The sequence below is a fragment of the Diadema antillarum genome, unplaced genomic scaffold (assembly GCF_040938485.1).
Source record: "Diadema antillarum isolate AM-2024a unplaced genomic scaffold, OU_Dant_1.0 seq00001213_RagTag, whole genome shotgun sequence".
NCBI lineage: Eukaryota > Metazoa > Echinodermata > Echinoidea > Diadematoida > Diadematidae > Diadema > Diadema antillarum.
In genome coordinates this window covers 378,156-398,143 of record NW_027272005.1, presented here as the reverse complement: position 1 = coordinate 398,143, position 19,988 = coordinate 378,156, and the positions used below count along the sequence as shown (strand labels likewise).

Genomic DNA, 19,988 nt, shown 5'->3' with positions numbered 1-19,988 from the left:
AACAGTATTTGCCAGATTTTGCAAATGTTCGTTAGGCAACCGTCCGTAGTTCAGAATGGCGTGAAAGAAAATGTGTTGCCCTAGCTGCAAACAACATTGTGCATTGTCAGAGCAAGCCTTCTTTAAGTGGGATATCTCTAACTCAAATCTACTTAAAATTCCCTCGTATTTTGCAGCCCGCTTGTATAAATCCAATCGAGATCGCGTTCAGATCACATGGACCGCTTTGTCTGCCCGGGCTTGTTACTTTTGTTTCCCCATCCCCTCAGTCCCACTCAAAGACTTTTGTTGTTACGAGAGGAGAGTCAATATAAATTTGTTAACGACTATTTAAACAACCACACTCCAATGTGCACAGTAGCTGTACAGCATGTGTGTGTATATTATCCTGCATGTGTGTGGGTCTGTGTATAAGTAAACGTGTGAAGTACGGCATACTGACAAAAATGTGAGGTAGCTTGAATATAGTGGTCTGTGTATCAATCACTTTGCGTCATTCAACATGTCATATTGACTTTCTGGCCACAGATGTGTGCCGGGGATCTTTTCAGCCACGGCGTACACTAGATACATGTATTGCTTTATTCCCTATGTAAGTCCTGTATACAACCCGCAACAATTATAACAAACGTAGCATTACAATAATGTAATACATATCGTAGGGTCTATAACAGGATATATAAAGAATTTCAGCTCGGCCTGATGCGACTCTTAAACGACTCCGTTTTGAATCAGTCAGTTTGTTTTTGTTTTCTTCGGGTCGTGTTCTTGAAGAGGCTCACCAAGAAGCAACCAAGTGGCTAAGGGAAAAAGAACCCGAAGGAAAACACACACACACACACACACACACACACACACACACACACAGATGATTTTTTCTTCTTCAGGTCAATAAAAGATCAAAAGACTTGTAGGTCTACAATTTTTTCTTGGGACACTTTCAAAGCTTTGGTATAGGCCGATTCTTGTGATTTGTCTACAAGTATTTTCCCCAACAGCTCAAGAGAAACGAATGCTATATACCGAACAGACTAATGGAGAGAATCATACTGCAATGCGAATATAGGACATGAGTCCTGTGCATAGGCAATGTACAGCTATAGTGAAATTTACTCCTCGTCATTAGATCTAGAAATATTGTGAAAGTTTGTGTATATTCTTTGTACTAAATTATAGGGGTATATGACTCTAATATAGCTAAATCAATGAGTTGGGGTAGAGATCAAAAGGGGTGGATCTCATTGTAAGTTTGAGTTTTACAGGCCACAAACCAATACAGAAATGTAACTTGGATCCAAGATGATAATATCTTTTGATATCAAGGGGGAGACTGAGCATCCGAAAACAAAACGCGAAAGGCTATTATCCTTCAAGCTTAATTTTCACGTATCCCTCCGCTTGCAATTTGATAATGATACCGATTCTTCGCTACATGACAAGCAAGATTGCCAATCATTGTTTTCATATTAACGTTTCAATTCCCGTTTTTCTTTCAACCCCACGGTTGTCAGCGTATCAATCATTGTTTGCTCTCTTTATTTTTTCTTTCTCTCTCTCTCTCTCTCCTTCCCTCTCTGTACCTTCGCTCGTTCTATCTGACTCTTCACAGTATCTCGGGCTGCGCCGTCCGCGGGCTATTTGTTATGAAGATGTGATATTGTTTCGAAAAGGTGCAGGCGGTACTTTATTCCGAATGCGCTGTTTCTCCCGAAACCAGGACGTTAAACAAACAAGGGCGTATGGCACTCTATCCCTATCATCACATGGTTCATCATGGCCGTTTCTACCAGATACGAATTTGCCAGTATGCATCACAATCATAACTGATATTCTCCATCACGCTCTCTTGAAACACATTTTATTACTGCCCTCACTAAACAAAGAACCGGTATTAATTCCAAACGTTATCATCCAGACAAGGGAGACAGTTTGTCAGTGTAGAATATCTCAGACACAATGTACTGGTATACCTACGTGCTGTATTCTGTCAGTATAGGTTATGAGGAAGGAGTAAGGACGCACCTGGCTCGTTATGTTCTAGCAGTTTGTTAGACATCATTCAGATATACGCCTTCCACATATATACTGCAACCAATATATTTACGATAAATTCTCTAAAATGCATGCCAGTGCGCTTTCCTGCGTGAAAACACTATTATATAGGCCTACACGATACCCCTTCCATCGAGAAAAAAAACAACATATTATTGTGAGAGAATGAGAGAAAGAGATTGAGATGAAATATAAACCGGCATATAAAACTTACTATAAGAGAAGCATTTTAGAGGTTATTATCTGATTCTCTCCAGTTTCCTTGTGATGGTATAGAAACAATCTGCTGTCCTCCTGAGTAGAATAATGGTGACTTTAGGAAAGTTAAAGGGGAAAATATGAAAATTATATCAAGTTAACCTTGTGATTTTAGAAAGGGAGAGGACAATCCCATTGGAAATGCAGGAAGGTTGAATTAAAAAGAAATGTTTACGGAATTTTTTCATGAAAACTAAGATATACAATTCGTTAAAAGGCTGGGTAACTGGTAGCTGAAAATTTTCAGCAATTTTCAGGGTTTACAAGGTTTATAATTGAGTTTCTTTTTTCATGTATTATACTTTACTCTCGCAAGATATACGTAAGATAAAAACACTGTTAGTACGGGATCGAATGAAAGTACAGACTTTTACTTTTATTAAGCGTGAGATAGTTCACCACCCTTCATCGTGATTTGTAGAATGTAACAATGGTGCACACAGCAACCGACATTAAAGTGAAATATAAGCGGCATACGTAGAAGGATGAAGAATCAAGAACGTTTACGTGTTACAACGTGATACGTCGCTGTGATACATTTCTTTAAAAAATATCATTTTGAAATTATAGCTAATCACAAGATCATTGTAACTTCTCGAATCAACACAATGAAACTACGCCAAAGAGATTATTTAAACATTATGCCATCACAGTCTATAGATTTACATGTAATTAAAAACACATCTTAACAAACATGAATGTTTATTTTATAAGCCACAAACCAATACAGAAATATAACTTGGCTCCAAGATGATAATATCTTTTGATATCAACAAACATGAATGTTTGTTAAACATTGCTTGAAATGTCGAATTTGGAGAATTGTATATTACAAGGATAAATTCTTGATACACTCTTTAAAGCTATAAAGAAGGGAAATGAGAGGAGTAAAGCAACGTCTTGAAGCAAAGACTCTCAGTTTATGAAGAGACATTAAATTTGCTGTCGCGGTATGTCAACGGGATTCTAATCGACATCAGAATAACTCTCTTCCCAAATTCAAAGACTTTTGATATTTGTGAGCGAAGATTGTCGAGAGCGAAACTGCCCATTGTACAGACGTGATGTAGTTGCAGCTCTGAGTTGAAATCACCTGCTACGCATCGAAACGAACTTTGCTAAAAGCACACTATTTACGAGTTATTGCCTATGCAACCAACACCAAGTTTACGAGTTGCTATAGTTATAGCAAGTCCTTTTCCACGAATGTTCCATCCTGCATAAGCTTATAAATAGACGCCCTCCTCCAACACACACACACACACACACACAGCCGTTTCAGAAATTACTATCAGTATTAGATTTTAAAATGTCAGTATACTCACAGATTTCCTTGGGGTACAAAACTCAGAGGAAAGAGAAAAGCAAAGTGGCCCTGCATGTTCATCGCATGCTTCGATTGTGGTGCTTAACATACGTTTTCACCATTTTGCTTGTTTTTTTTTTACACTTGAGTCAGATTCACTGGATTTTTTTTCTGACACTGGAGTCAGAAGCATATTGGTCGCTTTATCAGTGTTGTGGTAATAATTAACTCTTGTATTCTCCCTTTCATGCGTTTTCTCTCAAATGATATCAAAGGACAGTGAAGGATGTCCCCTCCTATCCCAACACTGTGTAGGGAAAGAATTCACGAGTGAGCGTAGAGTCAACTTAAACGAGGGAGTACCACGCTTCTAAAAACTAGTTTGAAAATAGCAGTTCTCGATTGCTAAAGCTGTGCAGTAATACATCATGCTTTCCATGAATGCCTCGTCTGCAGACAGATCTTGGAATAAAGCAGCAAATCAAGGACGTGAGATTTACGGTCTGTAGAACTACAGGTGAATGGACGAATCTATTACAATAGACATATTAATACAATTGACAGAGCAACAGCATGCCTATCTACTATTTTCACTTCATGCTCATGCGTAAGAGCCTCACAGACATGAGTGGTGAAAGTTTTGCAAGTAAAGCTATAATTTCAGCACTACGACTTCCATCAGGTAATTTTGATGGAGTTATAAAACAAGTAGGAAATCGTACATCCCAGATTAGAAGCCAGTAGCAGAGTGCGAGGCTGCTTGCTAGACCCTTGAAAACCATTCGGTTTCTGCGGTAATTTATTGCGCTTGCACCATATTGGTAGCAACTCCGAGCAATAGGTATATACAGGTGATGATGCCTCGTCATAGCTGATTATCGCAGATTTAAGGTTAATAATTTGCACGTAAAGGATAGATGCAGTCTCACTGAAACTGGCGTGTTTCTCCATTTGGTGAATATATAAGTTAACAGTTTTTCAGATGATTGTGTGTATAGCTTTTTTTCCAGAAAATGAAACAACTCTGGCCAGCGCGTCTTGAACCGTCACAGTTGACTGAAACAGCAAGCAGCTTGAATATTGCATCGCAGGTGTACCATCTTTTATAATACTTTGAAAATGGAATTTACATCAGCACATTATCTATGCTGCACCATCTATATGAGTCTATGGTTGTGTCCACTACAGAACTGAATCTAATGGTGAATTTGATACGTATTCTGCAATATCGTGAGCTATCATTAACACTTTTTCAACAATCATAAATCGATCATGTAAAAATCTTTTTTATTTCAATGAAATAGAATTTTAGAGGGCTGTCTTCGTTGAGATGTAAACATCGATGTTTGTTTCGCTGTGTGATGTTACATCTCAATCATGGAAGATAAGATTTCGCCCTCATAATCAACATCAGTATTAGTTATAATTCCAAGAACTTAATGTCTGAGGAAAGTTCACGGCCAGCGTGATAACGTTCTCAATCACCATGACTTAATCGTTCTCTGCAGCCTAAGATGGAACTTGATGTGGTCAGACAGGTATTGTGACATCAAATTTATTGTTCATGTATGTCACTGAGGTGATAAAATCGTAATCTTCTGATCGGTGATTGAAAGAATAATTGGTTAGTTATAAGAAATGATAATTCGTAGAGTATCTTAAATTACCTCTCCACAGCACTAGCCTGGTGAGCGGTCTGAATCGTGTTGTCAAGTAAGCTTTTGTGATACACAGTACTTATCTCAAATACAAAATGGCGATAGCATTTAGGACTAGCAAGTGACGATGATAAACAACAACTTGAATATCTTTAAATAAACAAAATGTCCGTGACGAGCTAGATAAGAATATAACTTATAAAAGAGGATGCCACAAAAGGACTGTATTTCAGATATTCTTTCACTGCCTATAACTACGTTTTGTAAACGAATTCTGAGATCGCCAATGTATGAATCAACTTTTTCATGGAACGAAGCTGCTGTATGGGTGCATGCTTTTCGTCGTATTCAACACATCTTCACTATTGACTATACTCTAGACGGAGTTGTATAGTAAACGAGGTTACGACCCCTCAGAAGCTTATCCGCCCGAGGAGGTTGTATTCTTCTCTAAGTATATTTGATGGATTTGAGCCCCAAATTCTTCACCCAACCCAAAACTGCTGACAAACAATAGATGAAACGAGGGCTTTTGGCGTAAACATTTTTACGATGTCACGGAACACGAAACAGAAATGGAGAAATGGTTACGATTTAAAGCCCTGATTTGCGTTGTTGGTGTAGTTGCCTTCGGGATGGTCTGTTTATCTCTGTTCATCAGATATGCATAATTATGTCTCTCAAAGTCAGGTCAAGGGTCGGAATGGCAACAAAAGAGACCTAAAGACATGCCAGGGAGTGTACGTATTTATACGTGAGAGAAACACCAACAGTCATTTTCCTTCGCTGGTTATGTTCGGAGACATAGGTTCCTCTCAAAGAGTCCGATCGCCGTTCATCTTTAAAGAGTAAACGACAAAACATTCCTTTTATTGTGAAGCAGACAAAGTTTTATTCACTTTTAACTCAATAGAAACTTTGCTGCTTTCTCAAGGAATAAAATATGCCTAGACAAGTCATTAATAGATACTGTCAAGGCACGGTTATGCAGTTGATACTCTGGCTATTTTGCGATAAAAAAAGAAATGAGAATATGCACGACATTTTATCACCTCCCTTTTTAATTTTTCTGTTATTCACATGCAGTTGCAATCTAACAAACTTTTCGGACACTGTACATTGCTTCGACGTTCTCACATTGTTATTCTTTTACACTACAATCAATCAGTTTATGTTTAGGTTATATAGTTGAAAGTATCAATTTATGTGTCATTTTAAAATCATTTTCTAGAGTAGATACTTAAACAGTTGATGGCAGATCTCACTGGCTTAGTAACGTGGATCGACTTGAACTATGAAATTCATTTCAAATAAGAAAGAGTGTTAATGGATACACTCTGCCGGACGGAATAACCAGCTTCAGTAGAATGACTTAGGTTAATGGCAATAAGGTTACCAAATAATAGCTGTCGTTTGTCGATTCATTGAGCAAAGAATCTATAAGAGTAAAAGTCAACATGATAAGAGGGATATATGTGGAGGGATCTTATATGTCATTTTAAGATCATTTTTAGAGTTGATACTTGATCATTTTGATGGCAGACCTCACACACATTTATGTATGTATGTATGTGTGTGTGCCTGTGTGTCTCTGTGTGTGTGAGTGTAGAGAAATTAGAGAGGATTAGAATTTCAAAAGAATAAGTGTTTAACACAGTTTCTTATTTTGGCCGACTTTTCTCTCCTTCCTGAATTATTTCTTCATGTACGCTCAGCAAAAAAGAAAGTAAACACTTTTTCGAGTTCACATTTTTCATAGAAGATTTTGATGAAAATCAATGTATTATATACCATATTAAAGGTAATTTAATTGCCTATCAAGCTAGTAGGTTAATACAAAAGGAAATCTTATGCATGAGTGAACACATTCGTTTTTGTCCCCCAAAGCACAAAAGTAAAAATTGCAAAAATTGACATGTTGCCTTTCATTTGCAAATGCCCTTCACTATAACAATGACAAAAAAGACCAGTTTAACACAATGAGAGACATGAATGAAATAGCAAAAATAAGTTTTTGTTCTCTTTATCTCTTTATAGCCTCCAACAAAACAAAGTGGGAAAGTAAAGGGGGAAAATAAGAATTTTCTGTCAACTCAAACTTCAAATGATATAGGGAGTAATATGCATAAACATGGTTGAATGAACAGATTTTTTTAAAGAATTCACAAGACAAATTCAAGAACTAAACATTATTGACAATTTTCTAATTTGAAAAAAGAAATAACTAAAATTTCTGCCATTTTGTTAATTATTGCTTCTTTTCTTATTTCATTTGAATTTAGTTTTGACAGAAGATTCTTCATTTTTCTCTATTACTTTTAGCCTTAATTGATCTTTTGGGCTTTAAAGATGTCATAGAGATCATAGGTTTATTTTTGCAAGTTAATTCATGTGGCTTTTTATGTGAAATTTTTGTTTGTTCTCATTGTTATAAGGAAGAGTGCCTACGCGTGAATCGCAACTTGCTCAGTTTTTGCAATTTTTACTTTTGTGCCCTGGAAGAGAAAAACAAAGGTGTTCACTCATGCGTAAAGTTTTCCTATTTATTGACCTACCGGGTTGATAGTCAATTAAATTATCTTTAATATGGTGTATAATACATTAACTTTTAGCCAAACATTATATGAGAAATATAATCTCGAAAAAGTGTTTACTTTCTTTTCTTTTCTTATTTTTTTTTTTGCTAATGAGAGTATATAGGGCCTACGTCATTCGGTATGTCTGCATGTGTCGAATCTCCTTTCCACTGTGTGTCCTTTTATATTCAGCAAGTTTATTTACCTATATCTGTTTGTTGTTTTGTATATTTCAATATTACTTATCTATCGTTTGTATGTATATTTCAAGCACTGCTCTTATTTTCTTAGCTAGTGCATTTCATTAACAGTATCCAGTTATCGTATTAGTCTTTTTAGTTGACCTATTACGGTAATACTGTACATTTTCATTTCATTTCTGGCATGATCAACTCGCCTCTGTATGTGTGGGTATGTCTATTTCTGACCATGGACCTTCGTACTGATATGATATAGAGTTTCTACTTTTCATATTTTACAGTTTGACCAGTACCTGAAGAACGAACTCGCTGGGGATGATGGTAAGACGTTTTGCCTGCTCACTGACGGCCAACTTCACGTCAGGCAATGCCTCCATCCACAGTCTACCAGCAAAGGCGTGCCTCTCCCTGAGTACTTCTTTAACTTCTTCGATCTACGCAAGGAGTTCCGCAAGAGGTACCCGGATGCACCTCACATCACTGACGTCAAGGATATGGCGAATTGTATCCTTACCTAAAAAAAATAAAAATATATATACATGCATAAGTCATAATTTGGATGATTGCAAGCCGATGTAACGTTAAACTCTGCCTTTACCGTCGACAACCTGTTGGTATGAATTGCAAATGACAGTGTTAATACACCTGAGAGAGGGCTTAATAAGTACATTTTCCCGATATCAGTTACATGCAAACACTTGTTACAATGTTCTTCTGCGTTCTCTTCTGCTTGCATAAGTCCTAGGCCTATGGTATAGCTTCCGACGCGGTCGTCTTGTGCCTCTGCCATGAGATACTGACTGATAACAATGACTAAACTTTTAAATGAATGAATTCTGGAGATTTGGAAGCGATTTTCACTTAGTTTGCATGACCATAAACAGAAAAGCGTGGGATGTTTACAATATTCATGACACAAAGAGTGTATTTTGGCAAATTAAAAAACAAACAAAACAAGCGAACAAACATTTGACTGATGCCCTAGGCTTATGTGTAAACATTCCTACTAGCAGCTATATGGGCAACGTTTACACAAAATGATACATAAGCTTCAAAAAGTCTTCGCCTGAAAACTCGAACTCCAAAACACTTTCATACTACCATTGCTTTACTAGCTTACTAACATGAGCTTTTGACCAGCTAATTGCAAACAAAGTATTTCGACACTTTGGCAATTTGCAACGCTGGATTGTAAGCATCGGGAAGGAGAATGCATATTGTGGGAATGATTTAATAAATTATGGTGCGTGACTTGACTTTCCTAAGTTCGTTCGAGAGCAAAGTACGCAGGCCATCAAAATTGCCATAGCGTCTAAACATACCAAAGCACCTTTTGCAACCGCGATCATTCATCTATGGGGTCTCTTTTATGCCAATTTTTTGATGCATTATCACCAATTATGAAAAAGCCGAACAATGCATCCATGAACAGTAAACTTTGATTGTATCCCAGGTTCTTTTTGTTGTGTGGTTTCTGATGACCAGTAAAGCGTGATAGATTGTGTCTTGAAAACGCAAACAACTTCACATTTTTTTTTTATAGTCTTTTCTGATTTCCCCTTTAAAACTGAAAGAATAAAATCAGGGTATAGTGCACAACAATGTCCCGGGGGAGCGCTACTCGGCATGCATTTGTATATCCGTCAAGGTACTTTAGCCTGCAGACAGTACAGCTTGTTTACAACATGGGCTACGATATACCAAAGAGAGAAAACGGAAACTTTGTTGAAGACCACATGCCATAATCAACCGAAATGTTATATTTACAGAGGTGTGGGACCGTTGGCGACTTCGTCCCTTTAAAGGGTTGCGTTTGAAAGATATCTAGGGTTTAACTATCATCGTAACTGTTATCATTCAAACTTAACTCACGAATTGCCATCTCCTAGAAGACAATTGTCCATTGTATAACGAATTTGTGCAATATCTTATTGGATGCCCGTTTTCTTAACCATACACGAGCTTGAAAGAATCACATTAGATATATATATATATATCTTAATTAAGGTAGTCGTAGCATCCGCATCACAAAATTATGAATAAGTTAACCGCGCTTTAATTTATTTCGTAGACATTTCTTTAAAAGATACATTTTAACGCTATAATGATGTAACACAGATAATAATTATCTCAGGCATTTATCGCAGCAAAAACGTAATTTCCTCAGTCCAACTTAGTTCTTAAAGTCTGCATAAGTTTAACAAAACAAGAGTAGAACAGAAGACTTCAATCTTTTATCATATTCCTATCGTAATAAGATGTCAAGCCAAAAAAAAAATGAACTAATTAAAATGAATTAGAATTAAGATTACATACGTTCATAATTAAATTCGTCTAAGCATTGTGTACTCAGTATACATGGCTTTTATAGGAATATTCAGTTATCAGGGACTGTGTGCCTAATCTAGTTTTTAAACCTATGTTAACTGACCATCGCTGCTTCATGTCACGGAGATAGCCCATATAGGGGAACTCACATGTATATTCCTTGTGTTCAGTCAGGATTAATGTTCCTGCTTACATCCAATCAACCAAGATGTCTCAACAGATTTCCTTGTTTGGGATTACCTCTCCTTGATTGAAGACGCCCACGGTTGAAACGGTGACCCTTACGGGTTTTTGAGGAAAGTATAGGAGGAAGAAATAATGGTCACAAATACGGCTTCGCCTTGTCATTCAAATGAGGTAATCGTGCGTACTAATCTGTCATAGATGTGCGAGTTTCGATCGATGAGTGAAGAGAAAACACGGTTCCAAGCTCGCCTAGCCCACACCACGTAAGGACACCCATTCTTGCACTAGTAGACCGGCTCCTAGTCTTGTAGTTGCAGGCAGGTTGGAACAGGACCAATTGAAACAAACAAACAAACAAACAAACAAACTGCGGAATTTTTAAATTTGTTCTAGTAGGTAAATTTGAATTTGGTAAATGTTAGGATTTACTTGTAGCTATAGGACACCACCAACCTGACAAATTTCATTCTTTGGCAAAAAGCTGGAATCTAATGGACGTCAATACTGTCTGTGGAAGACACACGAGCAACTCCCTTCGTGTCACTCCTAACAGCTCAGTTTACACGAAAATTCGAATGATCAGTTATACTAAACAGTTGTAGATACTTAACTGGGAAGGCACCACAAGCGTGAAATGAAAAGGAAAACAAAGACGTTTATTGTTTAGCACTCGAACCAGGAAGTAAGTTATCATCACCTTTACGATTTTTTTTTCTCTCTCTCTGCAAAATAGTTCTTTCCCATTCAAGAGAGAAGGGGAAATAACAGTACTGTATAAGAAAAATATCGGCTGGGTTATTAGATGAGAACAACGACCGTTGATTGGAGCGATATTTTGTGTGAATGTGTAAAATCCTAATAGGAAGTTCTATCCTATATATTCACACTATATATGGATTCAGCTTAGACCTATGATTGTGTTGCCGTACATTCAATTAAAAGCGATAGTGTGAAACAAATGTCTAAATATTCATCGAATCGATTTTTTTTTCCTCGTGCAAAGATAAGGTTGCAACAATATTAGTAAAAAAAGACATGTGTAATCGCAGTGTTCCAAAACCAATACATGTCGATGTAAAAACACAGATATCCAGATGCAATCAGTTTGCTGTATTGGATTAAGAAAATACATACAAATTATTACTACATAATTGTTCATGATATGCAGTGGAAGATTTAAAACATGGGCAAATTCATTTTGAATGAATCTTTTAAACAGTTCTCATAAGGGAAAGTTATTATAGAAAAAGTACCTCACTCCTTCATTTTTTCCTATAGACGCGTAAAATCGTTAGCCCAAAATGTGACCTTGTGTGGAAAGACTAAACCTAGCACTGGACCTCTGCTCTCCTTGGTCCCGCTCGATTGGCTGCATTGATTCCACCTTAGTTAGGAAGAAAGGAGGAAGAGAAAAGAAATCCCCCTCCTCTTCATTTTGTGAATCGAGTGAGTGAGTTGATATAATTATAATGGAAAGGACGCATGAGCGCTGATCGTCTCTTTTCTTGTTTTCGTATTCATTCGTGGTAATCCTCGGGGCGCATTGTCACTTCTTCGTGCGGCTAGAAAGGGTGAGATTGATTTTAATGAAAAAGGTGTAAGGTAGAACTTTTTCAACACACAATGTGTCACGCGCTTCGAGAGGAGAAACTGAACGTTGTTCAGAACATTAAACTATGGTCAGTACAGACACCTGTGCCAATGTTTTACTTACGCACTATGTCCTTGTTACTACTTTTTTTACTGAATTTTACATCAACATTAAGTTATATTTATAGCCAATCTGCAAAATATTCCACGACTGTCGTCTTACTACGTAACGTTTGAATAGGTGTTGTTACTTTCATCTTGTGACACAGCAGCAGAATCGGTTATCATCATTATGAAATCACTATTTGACCTTTGCTAAAATCTCGCCATTTGCCTCTACAGCTGATCACCAACACTGTGGCCTGCTGTGCAGTCTTTATACTTCATTGCTCTTGAAATTATTTCCCAGTTTCACGCATTTCACGCATTTCCGCTCGTCTACAATCGGAGCAGTATACTTCACTGTCCTTCACCTGGCCAATGAAGATATGAAAATAGCCCCAATGACCAATAGTCTGACGTCATACAATAAGAAATATTAGAACCTCTGGTTCTATCAAGTTGTTGTCGGTAATTTTAATTCAGACGGAGTAATGCTGTAGTTGTATTTAGGGGGTGATGTTGATTGCTCATTTTATCTTATTCTGCACATACATGAACAACTTGAATTTGGAGAAAAATTCAATTTCAAACGCAATGAAAAGCCCTATGCAAAATACGGCCCGTCCCTTATAGAAGATCCTACAATTCGTCTAAGAGGGAAAAAAATTCGACTCTCCTTATATTCAGCAACCGTATAGTAGACATAAGATGTCCTTAAGGGCTGACAGTTTGTGTCAGTCAGTTGGCGGTGATCGATAAATCGATGTAGCCTAAGTGTAATCTCTTTCTCCGAGTGGATGGAATTGGTCTGTTGGATCAATATGAACAGTGAGCTCTTTGCACAGTGCTCGCCGACAATCGCACAACATGGGCAGACCAGTCTAGCCAGGGTTTGATTGTTTACAAAATAAAATTTGTATGAAATAATGATACAAAGTACCATCTTTGGCATGCAAATAATAAAGCCTTTTATTCCCATAAGCAACGTGCGATGTTTCCCTATCAGCCGTGATGTGAATGATTTGTTCACAGTATGGTTTTCCTTGATGATACCTTCAATAGTACACATTAACATCCGTTTGGCGAAGCATGGCAAAGAAAAAAAAATCCACAAAACATCAAATCTTTCCTGTATTCACTTTGTATCTCATGCAAAGGTTGGACATGCGGGTGAAAACTCTAATGCTTATAACGTTTGTGAAATGATGTTGATGAAATTCTTCCACAATATACAATCACTAAAACAAAATAAAGTCGTACAGTCACTGTTCCCGTGAGAATGTTAGGCCTATACAAATCTTATTGTGCAGATTTGACCGTCATTGTTTCATTGGACCAATAATTACTTTGTTTCTCGTCGTTTTCAGGTTGGCATAAGGTCGAACGCAAAGAAAAATAATACAGCTATTACAGGAGAACAAATCCATAGGAAAAGAGCTAGCGATGCAGGCAGGTATAAGAACTCTCGGTCTGCAAAGCGATAGTTGACCATGTTAATAAATCTCTTAGAAAATCATTTAACGAACGGAAAGAGTTTTTTGAAGTCGCATTGTAAACCCCTGACAGAGGGCCGCTATAGACTCAACTTAATTAAGCCTTATTTGGTCTTTGATGAACGGCGTTTTAACTCGATTCTTTACGATGGGTCACTTTCTTTGGTCTAGTCTTCGCTGAAGCGATAAAGGCTGTTGACTATCAGGACTGTTGTTCAATGAAGACTGAACGTCGCGCCTGATCTCATTAGTCTACTTGGAGAAACGTCGTGTATCATCAAAGAAGTTGCCCTCAATCGTGTAACATGGAAGTAGGGTCAGCTTTAGGTCTCGATGATTTTTAATGGTATGGTTCATGTACCTCCACTTACTCTTTACGACGAGAACTTTTTCATCAACCGTGAAATGGATTGACTGGAGAAAAGGAATGTATTGCTGTTAGTTTTTCTGTTGTAATTTTGCAGTCAATTTCAATATGACAACTATATAGCCTCATCAATCTTTGCAACGTTCAACGCTGCTAATCGTAACATTGAGATATAGTTGAAATAAATGATGATCACACTGTCATGTAGCATTGAGAATGAGTCTAGGTATATAATTCAGCAAAAATGTACTTTGTAGATTAACACACACATGGTATTAAATGGCAATTAACTTTGTCCTAAATAACTTATTTTATGATACAACAATTGCAATATTTTGAATCTCATAGAATAGTTTATAGCCTGTCTGGCCGCCATTTATCAACGCCCGCTTGAACACAAAGTTCTCATCCTTTGGCTCTCGTGATATAATAAATTACTGATAATCAAAATAACTAAAATCACACGAGCACTGCCACAACAACCCTAACACACTTAAAGAAAAATAATCGCTTCCATGCACAAGACTGTGCGTGACCAATATTATAATGTGCGAAAACCGTCAAACTAACGCAAGCGGACAGGGCCTACGAATATGTACTTCTTTCGAATCATGTTATTACGCCTATAATCTTTGCAGCAAATTTTTCATGATATACAGTGAAATAGGCCAAGGGTTTGGGACTGTGTGCTCGAACACACAGCTCTTTGATCGTCTCTCACTATAATCACCGCCTATGCAGTGGAGCCTACACATTGCTTGGACTATCCCACGCTCATCAATCGGCCGCCATTGTTAGCCGCGCCGTGGGAGATGAACCTTCCCAGTAAAATATTTTTTATAAAATCTTAAACTGCCGTCATGTGAGCAAAGAATTGAGCAGGTTATAAATATTCCGAGGTCCACAGAGCCGAAATGTCAATGAATATAATACCACATACTTGGCAAAAGGGAAGTCAGAATTACCTTTCAAAGAGAGAGAAAGAGAGAGAGAGAGAGAGAGAGAGAGAGAAGAAGAGAGATCTTTTTTAATAAATAGATGAGGCGAATAGCTTTAATTGTTGCGGCCGTCTGGAGAATTGAGTGCGTGCAGAGTGTGCGTGTAGATATTTTTCGGGTGCACGTCACGAGACCGACACCCACGAGAAATACAGCCCAAGAGTCATACAGCTCACAAGTCATACAGCCCATGAGTTATACAGCTCACGATTAATAGAACCCAAGAGACATACAGCTCACGAGTAATACAGCCCAAGAGTCATACAGCTCACAAGTCATACAGCCCATGAGTTATACAGCTCACGAGTCATACAGCCCATAGGCCATCAGTTCGACAGTAAGCCAACAAGGCCCACGAGACCGACACATTACGCGCCGTGTTGTATCTGTCGAACTCGTGGGCTGTTTTCACTTAGTGTCGGTCTCATGGGCTTTATTTGCCTACTGTCGAACTCATGGGCTGTATGACTCGTGAATGACTCATGGACCTGTTTTCAATGTCGAACTCATGGGCTGTATGACTCGTGGGTGTCGGTCGAGTGGGATGACCCCTATTTTTCAGTTCGGTTTGGTAAAGATGAAAACTGTAGGTGTGCCCACAGTTTTCCTCTTTTACAGTCATTGCCTTATAACATAATTTTCAAAGACGTGGAACAGTATGAGATTGCTTATTGCCACAGTACAAAATTCATTGTGTGTCATTCATTTATTTATTGTGTGTTACGATGTATTTTTCATGGCCACTAGGGAAGCATTTAAATGCTTATGAGCAGATTAACCCGAAACCGACAGTTTAGAGGAAAGTAAGAATAATTGCATTGCCCAAACACGCCAAAGGCAGGACCCGCTGCTGCCAGCGGTCTCGAACTAAAGATTGCTAGTCCCGAGTAGTCTTATTCACGTAGCAACAATGGTTCACAATTCAGCTCCAGATCAGTAGCAGATATGAAACAATGCTGTTGTATATAGGCCTACTTTTAAGGATTTTTGAGACATTTGTATGTATAGTATAACAAACCTTTGCGCCGAGTACGATGATAAAAATCAATATGATTACAATGTATGGTAACAATTAGACCAATCTTAAATCTTCTTATGGACACACGTTTACCATGATTGATATGCGTATGCATGCATTATAGACATGCGCACTAAACTAGTACAATTTACTTCCATATCTATTCATATACGGGTACATAATTGTATTGTATTGCATTGCATAGCGTAACATAATCTTCCAACATTATCTGATGGTGGTGGCAACGTCGTGATTACATTATCTTCTATACTTCTACACCACTCTTACTTCTGCTGCAGCCGTGTACTGCCGCAACTGCCTACTGATTGTCTTAATCATTCTGTATTTCACTGATCACATTTTCCTCGTCCAGATGAAGCTGTCAGCAAAGCTGCAATGATCAATATCAACTCTTCTTTTTGCTCGGCAGTTGATAAAATAGTAACTTTACCTGATTTTGAGTATTTTCTCTCTACGTGCAGATGACAGTCAACACTCCGACACATTAAATTTTCCTTTACCAAGATCGCTTTCTAGATTTGAGGATAGACGTCGGAAATTACAACTTCACGGAAACAGGGCTAGATGAGTGCAAAACAATGGCGAGCATCGTCCAACGGCTTATAGCAGACAGTAAGTGGCTCATCTCCATAACTTCATTCATTGCGCACGCAAGCAAAACTTGCACAGTCATGATACCGTCTGTTATGATGGCATACTCAAGATCAGAGGTGCTTTGGCCCCAGTGACGATTGGGAAACTATTAAAAAAAACTTCTTATTCATTTCATTTTGTGTCTGCTGACGTTGAAAGTTGAATGGAAATTAGTTCACGCTGTCAGTAAGAAAGCATTAAATGCCTATAAACTTGAGCAAAGTACAGCTCCCTCTTACACTAAATAAGGAATGAGGTTTGAGTACCTTGCATTATGGCTTATAAAAGAAATACCGCTGCTGTCAACAGTCTCGATGATGACCTTGTATGTGAGCAAGTAAATATCGGAAAAAATCCTGATAAAGTTGTCATAACAAGTAACACGACCAAATTACATTCAATTTGTTTGAAGTTGTTACTTTTTACAAAGCAGGATTATACTGCCCATGTTTCCTATTTTCCAGAAGGTGGAGTGTTTTTAATACTAAACCTGGAGTATGATTACGTTTTTAACTACACAAGTCTTATTCACATGCCATGTCATCTGCCCCTTTTCATTTTCGTACTTACAAAATAGACTGATCAAAGTACCAACTCGTCCCATTGGATGTAGAAATCTGTGTGAGCGCACGCGTACAGTGCTTAAAGGTTCCCCGTGGTATCCAACTCTGGTACTGTGACCATGATGACTTCTGCTAATTATGTGAATATGTCTTCAAATCACAAATTCAAATTTAAACCATTTTCATTATGATTTTTCCCTCATATGCTAAGCTCCATGGCCCAATGCTCTTCGTTGCCTTCCGTGATATGTTATTCTATGAAGATGTTGTTATCATGCAATCGAATTTGTATATTTATCAAGGTAAGGTGTATAAACAGCAGGCATTTTGACGCTTGTTTCAGTTGACTGTATTGTTGATGACATCACGAAAGGCAAAAGAGTTGTTAATCTAGGGACGAAGCGTATATCTTAACTGCAGAAAAGATAATGTATAATGTTGTGATTATCAATTAGAGATAAATACTTTGATCGAAAAATCTAGAATTTGTAATTCGTAAAACTTTGTACATCCGAAGAAGTCAAGATCTAGCGGATGTCATGGTGCCCTCAAGATGTGACATTACATGCCATGCACCTAAATGAATGTTTGTGTGGAGTGTATAGAATGTGTGTACTAGCACGCTTTACGATTGCTTCGAAGATCTTTACTTGCATCATTACATTTCCGAAGGATTGTTATTCCGAAAGTTCGTTAATCCGAAAATTGAAAGAGGTTCGTTAATCCGAAAATGAAGAAAGATTCGTTATTCCAAAGGTTTGTTAATCCGGAAATGACATGGGTCCTAATGGTTCGTTATTCCGCAGGTTCGTTGGTACGCACCTTCTTTTCATTTGCTGATGAACAAACCTTTATTTAAATTTCAGATTAATTTGTGTTAAAATTTCATGTATACAGCAATGAAATTCAAAATGCATGAGAGACCTTATCATTGAAACATAATACAAAATAATTATAATGTGCTTATAATTGCAGCTAATGGCATCTTTTCATTGAGGACAACTTGTGTGAAAGTTTGCACGTGTTTCAAGAATTTTCACATTGTAGATGCACAAGCGGTAGCCGCTGTGCCCCTGCAAACCACAAATAGAATATCTCAACTCGTACCCCCCCCCCCAAAAAAAAAAAAAAAAAAAGAGAGAGAGAGAAAAGGTCCTGTTTGATGGCATGCAAAAGGACAAAAGGAGCGCACAACCAACCACTGCACTGAGATTACGGCTTTTCATTCATTCCGGACGGCGTTGCGTTATCGATCGAGTCGCCGATGATTATCTAGACAATACCATGCACTGGAGTATGGCGGCCTGGAAAATGGGCTAGGCACTGCGGTTGAGAGCCGACTGTAATAACGCGTATTACCACTCCTTTTATTGACGATCCAAAAGCACAGCGCACGAGTTTAATGTCCGAAGAAGAGGTATATGCATGCTAGAACACGGGCTTCCTTTTTTTCAGATCCACACAATTCAATAATCGTATGTAAATAATGCGAGACTTCGGAGCAGCCTATTAAGTCTTTGCCCACCAATCAACGTATGCATTATACGAGGAGAGGTGTTTTCTGGCTCATGGTATGATCACCGTTGATCATGGCAGGTATAATGGTTGCGAGTAAAATCACGTACTTTCAGTGTTTGAAAGGAATAACTCGTTCCTGCCTTGGCTGTTTTGAAAATGATAAAGCAACTAGACAGTTTAAAAGTAGACAGTGTACGTTTTCTGACTAGTTCAATAATCTTTGTTATTTGGTCAGCCAAAGTTTAAAAAAATATATCTAATTCACTTTGTGTGCAATGCGACCTTCAAACCAAGATACTGCGAAAATAAGTGTCTATAAAAGAGAAAATAGTAAGTCATACAATTTCTTTCATGGCAAGAGTAGAAGTGAATCTGTTTGGAGCTTTGTGAATAATGAGCGGTTACCGATAGCGTTGTTACAGGATTTGTGAAGTGATATGAGCTGGGTACAGATGGCCAAGTTCCCAGCGTTTTACAGCCCCTTCTGCATTACTTTCAATATCAGATGTCTATCCAGTGCCATCTTTTTAAAAGAGAATGGATGTCGTAAGAAAACAAAAACTCATATTTCCAGGGACCTTGTGTCAATAAAGGAGAATGTGGAGACTGCGTTGGCCAAGCAGCATCTTTCAACATGATACCATAGAACTTATTTACCACGCAAAGGGGTGTCGAAGGAGGGGGGGGGGGTGAGGGAGGGGAGGGGAAGTAAATTAAATTGCGCAAGCCAGCCCCCTCCAGATTATGTGTAATTTTAATAGCATGTTAATTATCCATGTATTAAACTATTATCTGCTTACAATCGTGACTACAATTCCTAATAATTCTGTTAATAGATATCTTTCAAACATGTACTTAACACGCTTATAGAAGCACGTATTTGCCCCCCTCCTTCCCCGCATTTTCAAAAAGTCCCTATTGTGGGAGGCGTATGCCCCCTTACACCTCCCCTCCCTCCCCCCCCCCCCCCCCGGCTCGGTCGCTTCGCTCCCTCCACATATTCATTAACATCTGATCGTTCTAGGCTCTTCCTTGACTACATGGTTTAAATTGTTTCTACTCAGTTTTAACTCACAGTGTTTCAATTACTTGATTTGATGCTAAGTTGTTCCATAACACTT

The 19,988-nt window shown here is 38.1% G+C and overlaps 1 protein-coding gene across 1 annotated transcript in view; it reads left to right on the top strand.

Moving 5' to 3' along the window:
• Positions 1 to 8,306: 8,306 nt before the first annotated feature.
• Positions 8,307 to 19,988, top strand: part of LOC139744811 (epithelial splicing regulatory protein 1-like) — a gene marked incomplete at its 5' end in the record, with an annotated part of 29,690 nt that continues 18,008 nt past the window's right edge. Inside the window, 2 exon segments of the mRNA XM_071655226.1 lie at positions 8,307 to 8,554; positions 16,670 to 16,765. Of these exon segments, the coding sequence (XP_071511327.1) occupies positions 8,307 to 8,554; positions 16,670 to 16,765 (344 nt within the window).